Raw genomic sequence first — 19,674 nt, forward strand, 5'->3', positions numbered from 1 at the left:
ACTTATATCTGATTTATGGGTTGTGAAATCGCTTAGCTTTGTCTCACTTGCTGCTTACGCTGTTTGGCATATAAGTAGTCCTGTGTTACTGCCTCGCCAAGTTAACGCCTCATTTTCCCTTACGATTATATTACTATCTAACTCAGGCCTTGTTATTCATTACCAAATCCAAGTTACCTGTTTTCTTTTTGTTTCACGAACATATTGCTTCAGAAAATTGTTTCAAATGTATTCAAGAAATTTGCTGTGCCTGGAACTAAAGCTGTTTAGCCTCCTGCAATTTGTGAAAATTAAAGTTTCCCATTACAAGTACTCTACTTTTGCAACAAGTTTATTTGATCTCTACAATTTGCTACTCCTCTACTTTATAAGTGTAGTCATAAGTTCTGTAAGTAGTTCACATCAAAGTCTTGCATCATTTTTATTTCTCAATTCTCCCCACAGAGCTTCCTTTGTCTGCTTATTCTTACTGATATCCTCACTCAGTGGCAAAGTGGTTAGCGCTGCTGCCTCACAGCACCGGGGACCTGGGTTCGATTCCCAGATTGGGTCACTGTCTGTGCAGAGTCTGCACGTTCTCCCTGTGTCTGCGTGGGTTTCCTCCGGGTGCTCCGGTTTCCTCCCACAGTCTGAAAGATGTGCTGGTTAGATGCATTGGCCATGCTAAATTCTCCGTCAGTGTACCCACACTGGTGCCGTAGTATGGAGACTAGGGGATTTTCACAGTAACTTCATTGCAGTGTTAATGTAAGCCTACTTGTGACAATAATAAATAAACTTGGAAAACTGAACTCTCTCAAGCTGTAATATTGTTCCGTCAGTATTGCTATTGCTCTTCCTTTTCCAATTTCTCTGTACATTTCATAAACCTGAATATATGACACCGTTATGTCCAACTGGTAGCCAGGTCTCCATACCCTTTAAGCTGACTTGATTGTTTTTTGTTGTTTCCCACCCTGCATCTAGTGGTGCACAAGGTGTCTGATTTCAAGGCAGGTTTTTCCTGGAACAGGAAAAGCTCAACCTGTTGTCAGCTTGAGCGCCTACCTTTCAACGTCAAGCATGGCTGACCAGGACTCTCTCCCGCTCTTACCACCTGCTATTGGTGTATTGGAAAAATTTTGCAGGTTGACACTCAACCTGTTTGGTCGCGTTATGAACACACTTTTCTTGGCCATCAAGTCCCAGGGTGGGACTCGAACCCGGAGCTTCTGGCTCAGAGGCAGGGATGTTGCCCATTGCACCTCAAGATCTCTCACACTGAATTGGTGCTTATTATTAATTTAGTTAATCTGTGTATCCAACTTTTCAATGGGCAATTTATGCTATCCCACCATTATGCCATGATGCTATTTTAACATACATTTTAAACTGTCACATTTATTGCTTTTTATCACTTCTGTTCTGTTTTTATCAGTTACTTTGTTGTTCTCTATTGATATGTTTATAGGGCAGCAAAGTGGAGTGGAGAGAGACAGTCAACCATAATCTTATTGAATGGTGGAGCAGACTTGAGGGGCCGATTGGCCTCCAAGTCCTAGCTCTTGTGTTGTAATTACCCAAAATACTTTCTGAACCCAAAGTATTTATATTACCTCAATGGCCTGGACTTAGCTCTCCCATTCCTATTTTTATTTTTTTCATCAGTTTCTATTTTTGCATGAGCTCTCCAAAACCCCCCCACCCACTCTCCCCACCAATCCTGCAATTACGTTCCCCTTTTGTTCGTTCAAAGTCCTTTTTAAAATCCTATTTTGCCAAAGTCTTTTGTCCTAGCTCAATTCATATGAAGTCAATCCCAGCAGTACTACAGCTTCCTAATCAGCAATTAATATACCATAGTCCTGCTGTTAGTGGCCGCAGCAGCAACTGCTCATTATTAACATCCACCAAAGACCTCTATGTTGTGTATTAAAATCAGAGCCAGTCATTAAGATGTTTAGCTACAGCAATATCTGTTGAACTGTTACATTGGTTCATTGCTACATTGAAAGAAAGCTTTGCATTTGTGTAGTGCCTTTCACCTGTCGCTGCTGTAAAATAGGAAACAGCTCATTCAGTTTGCATACAGCAAGATCCTAGAAACAACAATGAGATAAACATTAGCCAGGACACCAGAGAGAACTCGATGTTCTTCTTCAAAGTAGTCCCGTGGTATATTGTATGGTCACCTGAGAGGTTAGATGTGACCTCAATTTAGCATCTCATTCAATAAAAGACACCTAGCAATTTCCTGGAGTGGAGCACGAACCCACAACTTTCCAACCTGAAGTGGAGAATGCAACCCACGGAATCAATCATATGATGTGCACGAAAAACAGATGCCAAAGAAATTGATGCCAGTGCCTTATGAAGAGTCAGTAGTGGTACAAAGGAAAATCTGCAAATGTTAGCAAAATTAAATAAAAACTGAAAAAGCTGCAAGTAGACACTTGCAGGGTGATTTTCCCACAAGGAAACTAAATGCCCAATGGGCAGGAAAACAGGAGATTTTCCCACCCGTTTTTTGGGCATATTTTAGTGGGATGAATTTGCAGCACGCTGAGCTTCACAGAGTCCACCAGGAGATACACGCTAGTAAGTGGGGGAGTGCGGGATCTGCTACTCTAACCACTGGGCACAAACTTGTTCTTAATCATTTGGCAATAATGGCCTAGAAACTTTCAACGCTTATTGTGCTGGAAGAGGTGAGACATTTGGGAAACTACATCCATCCATGAGGTGCTCCTTTGATGCCGACTATATTTCCTAGCCAAAAAAGGTGGGCTTCCCAGGCTCTAGTGGTGTCACTCTGAGGAGAGAGGATCACACTACAGCATGCCCTGATCTCCTTGAAAAAAAACAAAGGCAGAGTTTCTTGTTTATAATCCCTCCCAAACTCTCCAAAGGTCTTCCCTGCTGCCATCAGACTTTTGAATGGTCCTATCACATATTAAGCTGATCTTCCTCTGCATCCCATCTGTGACTGCAACACTATATTCTGCACCCTCTCCTTTCCTTCTTCCCGATGTACTCTATGAACAGTATGTTTTGTCTGTATAGCATGCAAGAAACAATACTTTTCATTGTATCCCAATACATGTGACAATAATGAATCAAATCAAATCAAAAACCACTGTTACTAACTTTACTTTCACAACCTGTAACACTAGCTGAGTCTAGAATAAGCAACCATTGGATGGAGAAGTTGAAGATTTATCGACAAGGGAATTTTGTATGTACTGGAAAAGGAAATATTTGTAGGGTGCTCCAAGGAAGGAGCAGTTAGTACCAATTAGGTCGCTCTTTCAAAGAGCTGGCACAGATACATTGGGCCAAGTGGCCTACTTCAGTGGTGTAAAATTGTAGGGATTACTTGGAGTAATTGCTCGAAAAGTTTTCCATTTTGTGATGGGCTTTGCAAATATTGCTGCAAAATATATTTGTCTACTTTTCACTTACAACTAACAGGAATGAATCTGCACTTCCACTTGGAAGTCATGCCCACAGCAGCCAAAGTCCCAGAAAAAGTAATGCATATAAATAATTGGGGATGATTTATATAAATAAGCATTGACATTTTTGCCTTTATCATTATTTCCAGATAACTTGAAGGAATTATCAAGCCTTCTGCCAGGCATGCTTATAGCTGAGCGATACTCTTGGAAGAGTCTTGCTACAATTCCTCCAATTCTATGCATCAAAACCGTGGCTACAAAGTCAACCATCTTGGAGCTACCTTGCGGGTATGTGTTCATTTTATATATAAACCACAGAGGCCCTCAGACTAATTTTTGAACACAGATATAAGTCGGTTCTCAATAGTTAAGAGCAAAATCAGAATTCTGCCGAGAATTAGTAGAATGACAGTGTTCTCACCTCATCTTCTAGTTTTCAACACTTTACAGCTTTCTGGATTTAACACTGAGTTAACCAACTCAGACCATGAATTCTGTCCTCCATTTAGGTTTTTTCCACCCTCCCCTTCACCCCCTACAAAGGCCAATATGTAACTTGTTCTAATGTTCTGCTATAAACACATTCTGCTATCTGAACTTTATACCACTATTAACACCTAAATGAATACTTTGCGTCGGTGTTCACAAAGGAGAGGGATGTGTTGACTGGGAGTGTCTCGGAGGGGAGTGTTGACCCGTTAGCGAAAATCTCCATTACAAGGGAGGAAGTGTTAGGTTTTTTAGGGAATATAAAGACTGACAAATCCCCAGGGCCTGATGGAATCTATCCAAGGCTGCTCAGGGAGACGAGAGATGAAATCGCGATTTCACCTGTGTCTCGTCACTGGACACAGGTGAGGTCCCAGAGGATTGGAGGATATCTAATGTGGTCCCGTTATTTAAGAAGGGTAGGAAGGATAACCCGGGAAATTATAGGCCGGTGAGCTTGACATCCATGGTAGGGAAGTTGTTGGAGAGGATTCTTAGAGATAGGATGTATGCGCATTTAGAAAGGAATAAACTCATTAACGATAGTCAGCATGGTTTTGTGAGAGGGAGGTCATGCCTCACTAACCTGGTGGAGTTTTTTGAAGAAGTGACCAGAATGGTTGACGAGGGAAGGGCCGTGGATGTCGTCTATATGGACTTTAGTAAAGCGTTTGACAAAGTCCCTCATGGTAGGTTGGTGCAAAAGTTTGGATCTCATGGGATAAAGGGGGAGGTGGCTAGATGGGTGGAGAACTGGCTTGGTCACAGAAGACAGAGGGTGGTAGTGGAAGGGTCTTTTTCCAGCTGGATGCCTGTGACTAGTGGTGTTCCGCAGGGCTCTGTATTGGGACCTCTGCTGTTTGTGATTTATATAAATGATCTGGAAGAAGGTGTAACTGGGGTGATCAGTAAGTTTGCGGACGACACGAAAATGGCTGGACTTGCAGATAGTGAGGAGCATTGTCAGAGGCTACAGAAGGATATAGATAGGCTGGAAATTGGGGCAAAGAAATGGCAGATGGAGTTCAATCCAGATAAATGCGAAGTGATGCATTTTGGTAGAACTAACGTAGGGGGGAGCTATACGATAAATGGCAGAACCATAAAGGGTGTAGATACGCAGAGGGACCTGGATGTGCAAGTCCACAGATCCTTGAAGGTGACGTCACAGGTGGAGAAGGTAGTGAATAAGGCATATGGCATGCTTGCCTTTATAGGACGGGGCACAGAGTATAAAAGTTGGGGTCTGATGTTGCAGTTGTATAGAACGTTGGTTCGGCCACATTTGGAATACTGCGCCCAGTTCTGGTCGCCACACTACCAGAAGGATGTGGAGGCTTTAGAGAGATTGCAGAGGAGGTTTACCAGGATGTTGCCTAGTATGAAAGGGCTTAGTTATGAGGAGAGATTGGGTAAACTGGGGTTGTTCTCACTGGAAAGACGGAGGATGAGGGGTGACCTAACAGAGGTGTATAAAATTATGAAAGGCATAGATAGGGTGAACGGTGGGAAGCTCTTTCCCAGGTCAGTGGTGACGTTCACGAGGGGTCATAGGTTCAAGGTGAGGGGGGGAGGTTTAACACGGATATCAGAAGGACATATTTTACACAGAGGGTGGTGGGGGCCTGGAATGCGCTGCCGGGCAAGGTGGTGGAGGCGGACACACTGGGAACGTTTAAGACTTATCTAGATAGCCATATGAATGGAGTGGGAATGGAGGGATACAAAAGAATGGTCTAGTTTGGACCAGGGAGCGGCACGGGCTTGGAGGGCTGAAGGGCCTGTTCCTGTGCTGTATTGTTCTTTGTTCTTTGTAACACCTGCTTTAGTCTTTAACACTATCATTGTCACTCCCTTTGTCGTGTCCGTGACATCTTCGTCATTCAATCTTTCCTGAGCTCCAACCTATTCCTGCCCATTTTGCTCCACTTGCTTCACCCTCTCTCTTCAACAGCATTAAAACTATCACATCTTGACCTCTCTTCAGCTCTGAAGAAGTCACATGGTCTTGAAACATTAACTATATTTCTCCCTGCGCAGAAACTGCTAGACTTGTTGAGTTTTTCCAGCATGCTTTGTTTTTATTATGACCAGATGAGAGACTGCTATTCAAAGCATTTCATAGAAATAAATCATAGAAACCCTACAGTACAGAAAGAGGCCATTCATCCCATCGAGTCTGCACCGACCACAATCCCACCCAGGCCCTACCCCCATTTCTCTCAATAAGTCAACTTCCAGCTGGACGTCTTTGCTGCCAGCCTTCATCATGGCATGGAAGCAGTTTATGCAGCTCCATTTTTCACCTCTGATGAAGGTGAGGAGCAGAGTCCACACCACCATCAATAGCTCCAGCAGTAGGAGCAACACCAACAGCATTACCAATTGCCTTCTGCTGAGCTCCTCAGCTGCATTCATTGGGCAGATAGGATGGACACCAGGATTTATCAGAAGGCAACAAAAGCTGGACAGGCGAAAGTCAACTCTCTCAACATATCTGAGCATCAGTGCCTCAGGAGGTTCAAGCTCTGAAGGCAGGGCAGAGCAGTCTCCTGGAATAAGGCCCCCTCCTCAGTGGAACAAGTGGGCATACATTACCTGTGCTTAGAAAGTTTATGATATGAAAAGTAAACATGAGCTTGGAGAAAGAATGAGCTGTTGTTTAGCGACAGGGGCCACTTTTTAGGTTAGGAAGACTTTTTGGGTTTAGCTTTAAATCGTACCTACAGCAGTCAGAGCTAGGGATCTAGAGAGGGAATAGCTCTCTGAGCTATGCTCGAAGAAAAGCCATACCACAAAGTAATGGACAAGAAAGTAAGTTAAAGTCAGAGCTGAAAACTGCAGACCTGGTGGAGTTAACAAGTAAAAGGCCAGTGATTTCTGAAGCATTCCAAAGGTGGGTGATAGCTTACTACAGCCTGTGAAGTAAAAGGTTGAAGCAATCGTAAGATTGATGTCTTTATTCCAGTTTTTGGAACAATAGTATTCAGTTGGTAGCTGGTTCCCTGTGAGTCTATGGGAAAGTTTGAAAGCTCCTGGCAACTCAAGAGAAAGGAATACTGAAAGGAGAGTTGGAAAACTGGAGGTGGATCCTTGCAGATAATAGCTGAGACAAAGTATTATTTGAAAGAAGATTCTGAGGCATGTCTTTTGGAGAGTGGAGTTTGGAAACACTCGTTTGGAAATCAAAGTCCAGTGAGATCAGTTGGCTCACAGTGTAATAGTCATCGGTGGGAGGGGGATTTGAGGAGAAATCCAGAGGAGACCGACTGAGTGGCATCTGTCACTTGGTTTCAGAATGGGGTTATGTCTGACCACAGTTAACTTGTTGGGTTACAGGGACTAGGTGTTTACGGAAAACCTAAAACGGTAAGATATACTTTGTAACCCTGTGTTATCCTTAAAATCTGTGTACATTTGTGAGGATAAGTGGGAATGAAGGAGTATCGTATCATAGTCAAACTTTTCATATTTAATTTAAAAAAATTTGTTGTTAAAAGCTAATTGGGTCATAAAATTTGAGTGTGGGGCTTGGCACCTGAAAGTGTTCTGCCATTCAACAGTCATGCCTTCCTGAGGTCATGAATCCTCAGAGCACTGTCTTCAGATTGGAGTGATCTTCCATCCACACCTGCTTGCTTGAGACGTTGTCCTCGTCCTTGCATCCTTGAGAGAACTTATCTCACTACAGCCCTCAGATCCCACAGTAGGAGCTCCAAATAAGAATGAGAGGACTGAACGGCAGCCTTCTTCCGTGTCCTTTCGTTTTTATGGTTGCTGCAGCCTGAAAATTCAAATTGCTGATGAGGCTTTGTAACTTTTCAACTAGAAATCCTTTGTTTGATAATGAATACATCATCCAGACTGCCCTACTAATTGGCCTGGGAACCTGGAGACAGGTACTAATGTCATTGTTCAGGGAAGGAGCCTCAGCAAAATGTACCAATTATTAAATTGGGTTCCTGATCTGAAAATAGTCCTGCCATTCCGAAAGGGACCAAGTTCATAAGATTCGAACCAATGCCTTTCCACAGCATATCCCCAATTGGTCACCATATGTTTATGGAGCCAGGAGATGGAGCCTTTTGTGCCTGTACCAATACCAAAGAAACCACCAAGAGAAAGTTCAAAGGAACCTTAAAGCCGAGAGGCGAATTTTTGAAAATGAAAATCCAAAGTAGCCCAGAAGTCATAGAATCCTACAGTGCACAAGGAGGCCATTCAGCCTATCGAGTCTGCACCGACCCCCCTCTAACAGAGCATCTTACCCAGTCCTAACCACTGGACCACCGTGCCGCCCGAAGAAATGGATTAACTGAGCTCATCATTTGTCATTTGCCTGAACAGCTGCCTAACCTGCCAGTCTTTAACAACCCTATACACAAGTACATTCAGCCTGCATGTCCCCACCACATACAAGACGATCTGTCCTCTTTCACATATTATACTCTATATTACGTACTTTACATATTTACGTTGCCTTTTTTTGAAAGAGGCACCTTGCCTCTCCCTTTCCTCCATCACATCCAACCCAGCCCAAGGCCAAATGAAAACCTGTAGGACAAAGCATGAACCAATTGACAATGAACAATGTCACATTTTCAATGCTTTTGCACCTCTGTACCTGTTGTCAGGTTCACCACAGACTAAAATTCTCTGTTGTGCAAAGGCCTAAGGCCAAAATCGCAGCCTTCCAAGAGGGAGCCGTGCTTTTGGGGAATTTAAATAATCTGTGTTGTAGCTCCATCTTCAAACCTTTAAGCTGTGCAGCACTGATCTAGCTGTATGGTTTGCAGAATTGTTTTTATTTGAAAGGAAATCATTGACAGCATTCAGCCTGTCTTTTTGTTTGATCTAAAATGCTGAATTAACACCTCCTAGATTGAGGTGTCATAGTTTATATAATCAAAAGGGATAAAACTGTCCCAATCATTTCACAACTAATATGGTGGTGTGATCACAAGGCACTAACTACGTAGTAATTTTTTTTGTTTTTCTGCAGTGCATTGCATGTTGACATCTATATTTTTGGGCTCTTCTGACCTCAATTACTCATTCAGCCCATCAATTCTGCACTAGCCAGAGTCTATTTATGATTATTTTAACAGCAGCTACCCTATTCCCAGCCATTGATTCCCCGTTTGAAGTAACACTAAGGGCGAAATTCTCCTATGCCCCCCATCTGTGGGTTCAATGGTTGGCAGGAGGGGAGAATTTTGCAGGTGGCCCAAAAATTGGTTTTACACTGACATAAATTTCCTAGTGGATTTTCCACTGGTGCCCACCATGGCAAAACGGGAAACCCACTGAAGGCCAGCATTAAACTGATTTGCATCCAGCTAATGCAATGCAGATGAAGGCCTGACCACCCATGTCTGATTTTCTGTGGCACCAATGAGAAAACACATCTGTGCAAAGCACGCCTGGAACAACGGGGAAGATGTTGGGACTGACCTGCCCTGAATGATGCCTGGGGAAGCCTGTGGAGATCAGAATGGAGGCCACCGTCAACCCTGAACCCCAGAATACCACAGTAGTGGGTATAGGGAGCACATACAGATCTTCCAGATTCGGTGACATGGGGCAGGGCCATCATCCAGTCTCAGGATGTTCTTGGAGATCCAATTTCTTTCTCAAGAGTTTCATCTTCTGGCCTCAGAATGTTCCCAGAGATCCAACTTCTTTCTCAAGAGGTTCACCTTCCAGCCTCAGTGTGCTCCCAGACGTTCATCTTCATTTTCAGGTGGTACAACTGCTTTTTTCAATAGTGGGTCAGTGATGTTGGGCGCAAAACACCTGGTTGCACAATTAATGATGCCGGGGCTGGAAGATATGGCGTGTTTTCTCCACATTCCTTCCCTGCTATGAGACTTAGTCATGATGTGGAGATGCCGGCGTTGGACTTGGGTAAGCACAGTAAGAAGTCTCACAACACCAGGTTAAAGTCCAACAGGTTTATTTGGTAGCAAATACCATAAGCTTTCGGAGCACAGCTCCTTCGTCAGATGGACTTAGTTCCCAGATGGTTCCTTGATAAAGCGGTAAGGTAATACAACAAATGTAGTCTACTTAGATATCAGAATGCATTTGACCGAGTTCTCCATGTGAGGCTGGTGGGAAATTTAAGACCCATAGGGCTGATTATAAATCCTGATGGAAGTGCATGACAAACCCACATGGTAGTCTTCATTGGAGACTGAACAGAGCTCAGCCTCTGGCTCTGATTTGAATGCCATCATTTAGTTGTCCGCCTGTTTCTAGAGAATAGCAGCAGCTGAGTGGCAGCAGGAGACTGATCCCTGTGGAAACCACAGCTGATCTTTTCCCAATTATGTTGCCAATTCATTAATTATTCTATGAGCCTTAAACTTCCCTACAAACCTCATATCAGAACCTTAGACAAACAGTTTCTGAACATCAAAGTTACATCCAGTGCATTTCACTCATCCACTAGCTTAGTTATCCGCTCAAAGAAATCCAATATGTTTGTAACAGATCTAGCACGGATATTTGTTTGCTATGGCACTTTTATATGTTCATCTGTCATTGACTGTTGAATGCACTCAAATATCTCCTCTACCATGGATGTTAGACTACGCAGTTTGTACTTTTGTTACTTACACTGAGCCAAATGTCAGCCTGAGGAATAGCAGACTTGCATCCAAGTAGGAAGGTTTGTGGTCCAATTAGACTCAAATATATAATTTAGGCTGACATTTCAATGCTGCGTGGCTGGAGGTGCCATCTTTCAGATGAGACATGGAACTCCCATGACCAGGGTATCCTTATTTGTATTTGTACGTTTGGAATTTGCCCCTCACGTCAGCGAGGTGTACAACTGGTTTTTAAAAATAGGCCAAGGGAACCCACCGGGGGTGCACAAGTAAGTATAGCCCCCGGGGGAGAGGAACATGCCCGGGCAGTACCCTGGCACTGCCCCCTCCCTGCTCTGCATGACAGTTTTCCCACCATAACGGCACTGTGTGCAGAGAATAAAAAATTCGCCCACTGTACTGTTTATTTCTGACAACCATTTTGTATTTTTTGATGTACGTTATTTCTCTTCCAGACGCCATGTGATCCGATTTACTACCACTTGTCCTCTTGGACACAATATCAACATAAGTAGTACTGTACCATTTACCTTTGGTGATGAAGATACGGTTTTAGCAACTCTTAGCAAGGTATGTAGCACAGTAATAGTTGTGGAACATTATCAGTCTAAAACCTGATGACAACTGACAAATTACCGGGTGCACAGTGGTCACGAAATTGAATGGGGCCTGCCACTCACAGGACTTCCTGATCCATCAGCAAAGCTGTGCTTGCAGGATCTGCCAGCCATTCCACTGGACCATCATGAAGCTCCTGAGAATGCTCAATGGCTTAATTTTAAAATGAAGATCTAATCAAGTAGACGTACATAAGGCAGAGAGTTATTTTCTATCCATCTAAAATGGGATTGAGCTGTACACTCTGCTTACACATCTGGAGTAGGTGTAAATGGAATCTGCGTTCAATGTGCTCTGAAAGGGACAGGCTTTTTATTGTATAATTTTGTTGTTCAATGCATTTTTAATGATGGTCTTCCTTGGATTTCTTTCTGTCCCTCAAGATTTCTTATTTATTTATAGATTTCTTTGCTTGAAAATAGGTGTCAGCTGTGTCTCAGTTGGTAGTACCTTTTCCTGAGTCACACAGTTCCAAGTCCAAGTCCCATTCCAGGCCTTGAAGGTAAAAATCAAGGCTGACACTCCAGTGCAGTACTGAGGGAGCATTGCACAGTCAGAGATGTGGTTTTTCAGATAAGATATTAAACAGAGGCCCAGCTGCTTGCTAGGGTGGATGTAAAAATCCCTTGGCAGTATTTCCAAGAAGAGCAGGGAATTTATCTGCAGTGCCCTGGCCAATATTTATCCCTCGAGCAGCATAATTAAAAACACATTATCTGGTCATTATCACACTGCTGTCTGTGGGAATTTGCTGTGTGTGAATTGGCTGCTATATTTCCTCTGTTACACTAATGGCTACACATCAAACATACCTCATTTTGTAATGCATCTTGAATAGTCCAGTGATCCGGAGAAGTGTAGCATAAATGCCAGTCTTCCTTTCTTAAAAATGATAAAGGTAGTAAAACAAAAGGATGGTGTGCAGATGGGGGAAGAGAAGGAGGAGATTGTGGAAAACACAGGATGGTGACTACTTTGAGAGAGGAACCACTTGGCCCTGGCACCTGCTGCCATGCGCCAAATCCCAGTGGTGGAAGCCTTTAATGGCCATTTACTGGGTGCCATTTATTCGGTGCCACTTAAGGGCCTTAATTGCCCAAGGGGAGGGTGAGTCACCCACACTTCCTCCACTATGGATAAAACCTCAGTAGATGTGGGTGGGCCATAGGCACAGTGCCACCAGTGATGCGTACCATTCTAAGCCTCTGCCCCTGCCGCCAGTCTGCCGACCCAAGGTTTATTTCAATCCACCTTCAAAAAGGTTAAGGAAGGGCTTTGTTGAAAGGGAGAAACTGTTCCTACTGGCAGGAAGGTTTGTAACTGTAGAACAAAGATTTAAGTTAATTGGCACAGAAGCCATGGCTGAGATGAAAAGGACTTTATTTATTCAGGGAGCTAATATATCATAGAATACTTATAGTGCAGAAGGAGGCCATTCAGCCCATCGAGTCTGCACCGACAACAATCCCACCCAGGCCCTATCCTCGAAACCCCACATATTTACCCTGCTAATCCCTCTAACATACACAATCTGGGATATTAAGGGGCAATTTAGCATGGCCAATCAACCTAAATTGCACATCTTTGGACTGCACATCTTTGGTAGGCACTGGCTTAAAAGATGATGAAAGCAAATTCATTAATGGGCCAAATCTTCCAAGAAGTGGCAGTCACTGCCAAATTGCCACTCCAGTCCTACTTTCCTATCTTGGACCTGAGTTCAGCATTTCATTCCTGGACTTCTGAACTGGGCCTATTCAAAAATACGGAAGCCACCTGTTCTGGGAGTCCTTCCTTCGTGATGCAGGATCATTGGGAGAAGCCAAGCCCCCTTTTACAGAATTCACTGCCGTATTCTGGTAAGTAAAGCTTCAGTAGAGTTTAAAATCATAAACCAACTTTGAGGAGCCTGGGGAGAAGGTAAGGAAAGGAATGAGGTGGTAGGGTGGCAAGTGGATGAGGGAGTAGCATGGCAAGTGAGAAGGGTGAGGGTTAGGATGGCGAGTAAGTGGGTGAGGGGGTAAGGTGGCAAGTAAATGGGTGAGGGGGTAGTGTGATAAGTTGGGGAGGGGCAGTGTGGCAGGTGGTGGTTGATAGGATTGAATGACAGCTGGATGATGGGCAGGCTGGCAAGTAGGTGTGTAAGGAGGTAGTGTGGCAGGTGTGTGGGTGAGAGGGTAGAGTGGCAGGTTATTGAAGGGATAGGCTGGGTCGAGGTTGTTGTGTGATTAGACAGTTAGTAAGGTGGTGGGGGGCTGACATGTCGGGGAGTTGGTCAGGTTGGTCAAATAGTTAGGGGTCGAGAGTGTGAACTGGGTGGTAGTCAGGTCAGTTTGATAAGTGGGGGTTCCAATGGGGAGTCGGGAGATTCGTAGTATAGTTACCCTGGAGTTAGAACTGGTTTTAATCCTCCTAACTTTTCCTGGGTACTTATTCTAATAAGTGAGTTGGAACCATCGGAAGTCTCCAACCCTAACTTGGAGTTTAGGAGGGTTCCAGATGCAGCGGAATGGTCCATCAGAAGTCCAAACTTCCCGGGTGATTCCAGTGTAGTCAGTGCGTTGGGAATTCTGAGGGGCTTTCCTGCGCAGTTTGGCGATACCTCCAGCGTATGACCATCCAGAGACAGGAAGTTCAGGACCTATTAAAAAGGGAATTGGATTTCTATTTGAAAAAAGAAAAACTTCCTATCCCTTGGATATCTCTGATATGTAGATGATACATTTGCTATATTTGAATCCACATTTATATGTAAGAATTTCCTTCCACATCTCACTGAACTCCATCCTGTGATCAAATTCATCTTTAAAATGGAACAGTCAAATGAGCTTCTTTTCCTCAATCTGCTCATTGAAAAATCTGCTCATACGTTCTCCACTACTGTCTATTACAAGCCTATCTTCACTAGTCAATTTACCCATTGGGATTCCTACATCTCCATGCACTATAAGATTAGCCTTATCAGCAACTGTAAATAGCGCCTTAGTCATTTGCTCACCATACAAGTTTGATGCTGAAATAGGGTTGCATCAAAGCTATCCTGTAGGATAGAGGTTACCTTGATCAGATTTTTGTTTGCTGTATATCTTGCAAACTTATGCTTGAGCCTAGGGCCACCACCTTCAATCCAGGAAAGTATCCCGTCCATCTCAGATTACCCTGGCAGAGCAACAGGTGAATTTAGCCTTTCCACACTGCTTCTATGCGGTAGAAACATGAGTGGTATTCTCCACTAACAGGAAGCAGCTGTCAAGCTGAAAAGACATTCAACCTATCACACAAATGGGTAATGTGGTATATGAATTTTAGTGCCAGTGTTATGCCAGCTATGCAAGGCATGTCCCAACAACTGGTGGATCGTGTCAAACAGCATATTCCTTCAGCTTTTCGCAAAAGCAAAGTATTGACCATACCCAACCAGCCCATGCTTGCAAAACTCAAAACATGATGTCCAACATTAGAAGTCTTTCTGCAATTTGATAGCACTTGCTAAACAATTCTGATTGTGTAAAGAATTACGCTGACAACCAATTTAGGATTATCAGTTGGACTCAGAGTGTGGCTCACCTTCACATGCTAGAAGCTACATATATTCACACATAAGGCCTTGTCCTTTGCAGACAAAATGGGTATGTCTGTGCATTGCACTTTTTTCAAGTAAACAAAAATTTGGGGGAATAGCCATTCCTTGGTTTGTTCCCCATGGCATTGTCTTGACCAATCAGAGTCAACCTGCCTGGTTTGAATTTAAACAAAAGTTTGTCAGTTAACTGTTCCCTGCTGCATTCTCCATAGCAATGCCTCCACCAACCAGAATTCATTTGTCAACCAATCAGCACTCTCTTCTTGTGCAGTAGAAATTGTTGTTCCTGTTACAACTGGTATTCTTGCACATCTGTCCTGATGAGTGAAATATGAAAAGCTTCAACAGCATGTCACTTTTTTCAGCAATTCTAAAGAAAAATCACAAAGAAGAATGGAGGAATGAGACTAGTTAGATAGCTCTTTCAAACAGCTGACATAGTAGTGCAGGGGATTTCTTCATGTTTCAAGGTTGTTTGTGAAAAACAAATATCTGGTTCATATTGCAAGGCGATACCATTGATACCCTTTGTCACACCTTTGTTTAATTAGATATAGAATCACAGAATCTTTAGGGTGCGGCAGGAGGTAATTCAGCCCATCAAGACTGCACTGGCTCTCTGAAAGAGCATTCTCCCAAATCCCATTCTCCGGTCTTATCCCTGCAAGCTTACACATTCTTTCTTTTCAGATAGCAATTCCATTTCTATCGAACCTGACTCCACCACCCTCTCAGGAAGTTTGTTCCAGACTCCCACCGCCCTCTGGATGAGAAAAGTTTTCCTCTCATCATTTTTTCTCCTTTTGCCAAATATTTTGAATTTGTGCTCTCTAGTTCTTGATGCTCTCCTGAGTAGGAAGTTTGTCACTATCTACCCTTTCTATACCCCTCAGGGTCTTGAAAACCTCCATCAAGTCTGCTCTCCTCCTTTTCTCCAAGGAAAACAGTCCCAACCTCGCCACCCATCCTCATAGCTTTATCCCTGGAATTGTTTGTGTGAATCTTCTCTGTATTCTCTTAAATGCCTTCATATCCTTCTTCAAGCCTAACTAGTGCCTTATACAATGTCAACATGACCTCCTTCCCTTGTACTCATGGCCCTGTTAATAAAGCCTGATACCATATGCTTTGTTAACTGCTTTTTTCAACATACCTTGCATCTTCAATGATTTATGTACATGTATCCCTCTTTTCCTGCACCTCCTTCAGAGTTTCTCCCTTTATTTGATACTCCATATTATTCTCACCTTGCACTTCTCTGCATTAAACTTAACCTGTCACTTGTCTGCCCAATCCACAAACATGTCTATGCCATTTTGAAGTTCAAGACTCTCCTCATCATTACTCTGTTTCCTGTCACTCAGCCAATGCTTATCCAAGTGCCTACTTTCCCTTTTAATCCGTGAGCTAGAATTTTTCTCACAAGTCTGTTGTGTGGCACTGTATCAAATGCCTTTTGAAAATCCATATACATCACATCAACAGCATTGTCCTTATCAACCTTCTCTGTTACCTCCTCAAAAAAACTCCAGCAAGTTAGTTAAACATGATTTTCCCTAAATGAATCCATGCTGGCTTTTCTTAATTATCTTGCATTTGTCTGAATGACTGTCAGTTTTGTTCCAAACAACAGATTCCAGACATTTCCCTACTTTTGACGTCAAACTGACTGGACTGTAGTTGGCGGCTCTATTCTTGCACCTCATTTTGAACATGGATGTAACATTTGCAATTCTCCAGTCCTCTAGCACCACCCCTATGCCTAAAGAAGATTGGAAGATTATAACTAGTGTCTCTACATTTTTCACTCTCACCTCCCTCAGTACCCTTGGATTCATCTCACCTGATCCTGTTACCTTATCTATTTTAAATAAAGATAGCCTTTCTGACAGCTCCTCCCTCTCAATTGTGAATTCTTCTCATGTACGAATTACCTCCTCTCTCATCTCGGCCTGGGTGGCATCTTCTTCCTTTGTAAAGCCAATGCAAAGTACTTGTTTAATACCTCTGTTATTTCTCCTGCCTTCACTTTTTTTTAACAATCAAATCAGCTATCATCTTATTGAATGGTGGAGCAGGTTTGAAAGGCAGAGTGGTCTACTCCTGATCCTAATGTATATACATCCATAGTTGAGAAAATGCTGGAATCTATCATTAAGGAAGAAATAGCAGGACACCTGGAAAAGAATGGTTCAATCAAGCAGACACAGCATGGATTCATGAAGGGAAAGTCATGTTTGACTAATCTACTGGAATTGTTTGAGGATATAACGAGTGCGGTTGACAGAGGGGAACTGGTGGATGTGGTGTATTTAGATTTCCAAAAGGCATTCGATAAGGTGCCTCACAAAAGGTTGCTGCATAAGATAAAGGTACATGGAGTTGGGGGTAAAGTGTTAGCGTGGATTGAGGATTGGCTATCTAACAGAAAGCAGAGAGTCGGAATAAATGGGTGCTTTTCTGGTTGGCAATCGGTGACTAGTGGCGTGCCGCAGGGATCGGTGCTGGGGCCTCAACTATTTACCATATACATAGACGATCTGGAGGAGGGGACCAAGTGTAGGGTAACAAAGTTTGCGGATGACACAAAGATGAGTGGGAAAGCAAATTGCGTGGAGGACACAGAGAGTCTGCAGAGAGATTTGGATAGGCTAAGTGAGTGGGCAAGGACCTGGCAGATGGAGTATAACGTTGGTAAGTGTGAGGTTATCCACTTTGGAAGGAATAATAGTAAAATGGACTATTATTTAAACGGTGAAAAATTACAACATGCTACTGTGCAGAGGGACCTGGGGGTCCTTGTGCATGAATCACAAAAACTCAGTTTGCAGGTGCAGCAGGTAATCAAGAAGGCAAATGGAATGTTGGCCTTTATCGCGAGAGGGATGGAGTATAAAAGCAGGGAGGTCATGCTGCAACTGTACAGGGTACTAGTGAGGCCACACCTAGAGTACTGTGTACAATTTTGGTCCCCTTATTTAAGAAAGGATATATTAGCTTTGGAGGGGATACAAAGAAGGTTCACCAGGTTGATTCCGGAGATGAGGGGGTTAGCTTATGAGGAGAGATTGAGTAGACTGGGCCTGTACTCATTGGAGTTTAGAAGGTTGAGGGGAGATCTTATAGAGACATATAAGATAATGAAGGGACTAGACAGGGTAGAAACATCGAGATTGTTTCCACTTACAATGGAAACAAGAACTAGGGGGCATAGCCTCAAAATACTGGGGAGTCAATTTAGAACAGAGTTGAGGAGGAACTTCTTCTCCCAGAGGGTAGTGAATCTTTGGAATTCTCTGCCCAATGAAGCAGTAGAGGCTACCTCGTTAAATGTGTTTAAGTCACAGATAGATAGATTTTTAACCATTAAGGGAATTAAGGGTTATGGGGAGCGGGCGGCTAAGTGGAACTGAACCCACTATCAGATCAGCCATGATCTTATTGAATGGCGGAGCAGGCTTGAGTCACTAGATGGCCTACTCCTGCTCCTATTTCTTATGTTCTTATGTTCTTATGTTCGTATCACAAATCTGGTTGCAGGATAAAAAGAAAGACATGCACTTATTATGATAGATTTTACGGCCCAAGACATCCCAAAGCGCTTCAGGGTTCATCAAGTAACTTCAAAGTGTAGACATTGTTGCAGGAAAGGTGGCAGCCAATTTGTGTACAGCAAGGTCCCACAAATAACAACATGATAATGACCAGATAACCTGCTTTTAGTGATGTTGATTGAGGGATAAATATTGGCAAGAAGATAGGGGTGAACCCTGCCTCCTTAGAAATAGTGCCATAGGATCTTTTACACTGAGAGGGTACTGGGACTCAGTTTAATCTTTCATCCTAAATAAAGGTTCAGCACTCCCTCAGCACTGCATTGGATTGTCAGCAAAAAGCTTCTGACTCAGAGATGAGAGCGCCACCAACTGAGCCATGGCTAACAGTGAAAGGACCTTGGGTTTGGACTGGGTAAAGTGCATCTCATTACTGAATTTCAAAGGAACAATATTTCAAGTTTCTTTTATTCATTCATGGGACGTGTGCGTTGCATGCTGGCCAGCATTTATTGCCCATCGCTAGTTGCCCAAAGGCAGTTGAGAGTCAACCATATTGTTGTGGCGCTGGAGTCACATGTGGGCCAGAGCAGTTAAGGATGGCAGATTTCCTTCCCTAAAGTACATTAGTGAACCAGATGGGTTTTCCTGACAATCGACAATGGTTTCATGGTCATCAGCAGATTCTTAATTCTAAATATTTTTTATTGAATTCAAATTCCACCATCTTCAGTAGTGGGATTAGAACCCGGGCCCCCAGAACGTTAGCTGAGTTTCTGGATTAATAGTCCAGCGATAATACCACTAGGCCAGTGCCTCCCCTAAAGTATGGCATGTCAGCAGGCACCATTAATTTCATCAGATGGAAAACTTCTAGTAGTTTGCGGGTGATCTTACAATTGGTGCTGTCAGAAATGTGGCCACTCCTTGTTCAGAAAATCACCCCAGAACTTTTAAAAACTTTGGGTCCTCTGTTTGACAGTATACACCCCCACACCAAACTTGACTATAACACTTTATTTCTCAGTTTAAAGGAAAACGCAGATTCTGTAATCGGTGTGCACAATCAGTGTATTTCACATCTTACTTCATATACTTCACTGTGGTTGTGTAAGAACCAAATAGATCATTGTTTTCAGTGTATGGTGTGTATTAGAAATCTGCTTGTGATGGTCAATACTTCACACTTGATATTCTGTCCATTTGAAATGAGAGTGCAGCACAATTCTGCATCTGTGATCAGAAGTTTGGGTGCAGTGGGCTTAACTCAGTGTCTGAGTTACAGATATTCACTTCTGGAATTTGAAACACAATGCTGGGAATGCCCTGATATCACATCTACTGTAAGCGTGTGTACTCTTCGATCTATATAAGTCGAT

General features: G+C 43.2%; 1 protein-coding gene across 1 annotated transcript in view; it reads left to right on the forward strand.

The window, feature by feature from the left end:
• adgb (androglobin) overlaps nt 1-19,674 on the forward strand; it is a 287,462-nt gene that overhangs the window by 178,357 nt on the left and 89,431 nt on the right. Inside the window, exons 18-19 of the mRNA XM_078230490.1 lie at nt 3,584-3,725; nt 10,996-11,110. Coding sequence (XP_078086616.1) covers nt 3,584-3,725; nt 10,996-11,110 — 257 coding nt within the window. The remainder of the gene's footprint in view (nt 1-3,583; nt 3,726-10,995; nt 11,111-19,674) is intronic.

The sequence above is a fragment of the Mustelus asterias genome, chromosome 15 (assembly GCF_964213995.1).
Source record: "Mustelus asterias chromosome 15, sMusAst1.hap1.1, whole genome shotgun sequence".
Classification (NCBI taxonomy): Eukaryota; Metazoa; Chordata; class Chondrichthyes; order Carcharhiniformes; family Triakidae; genus Mustelus; species Mustelus asterias.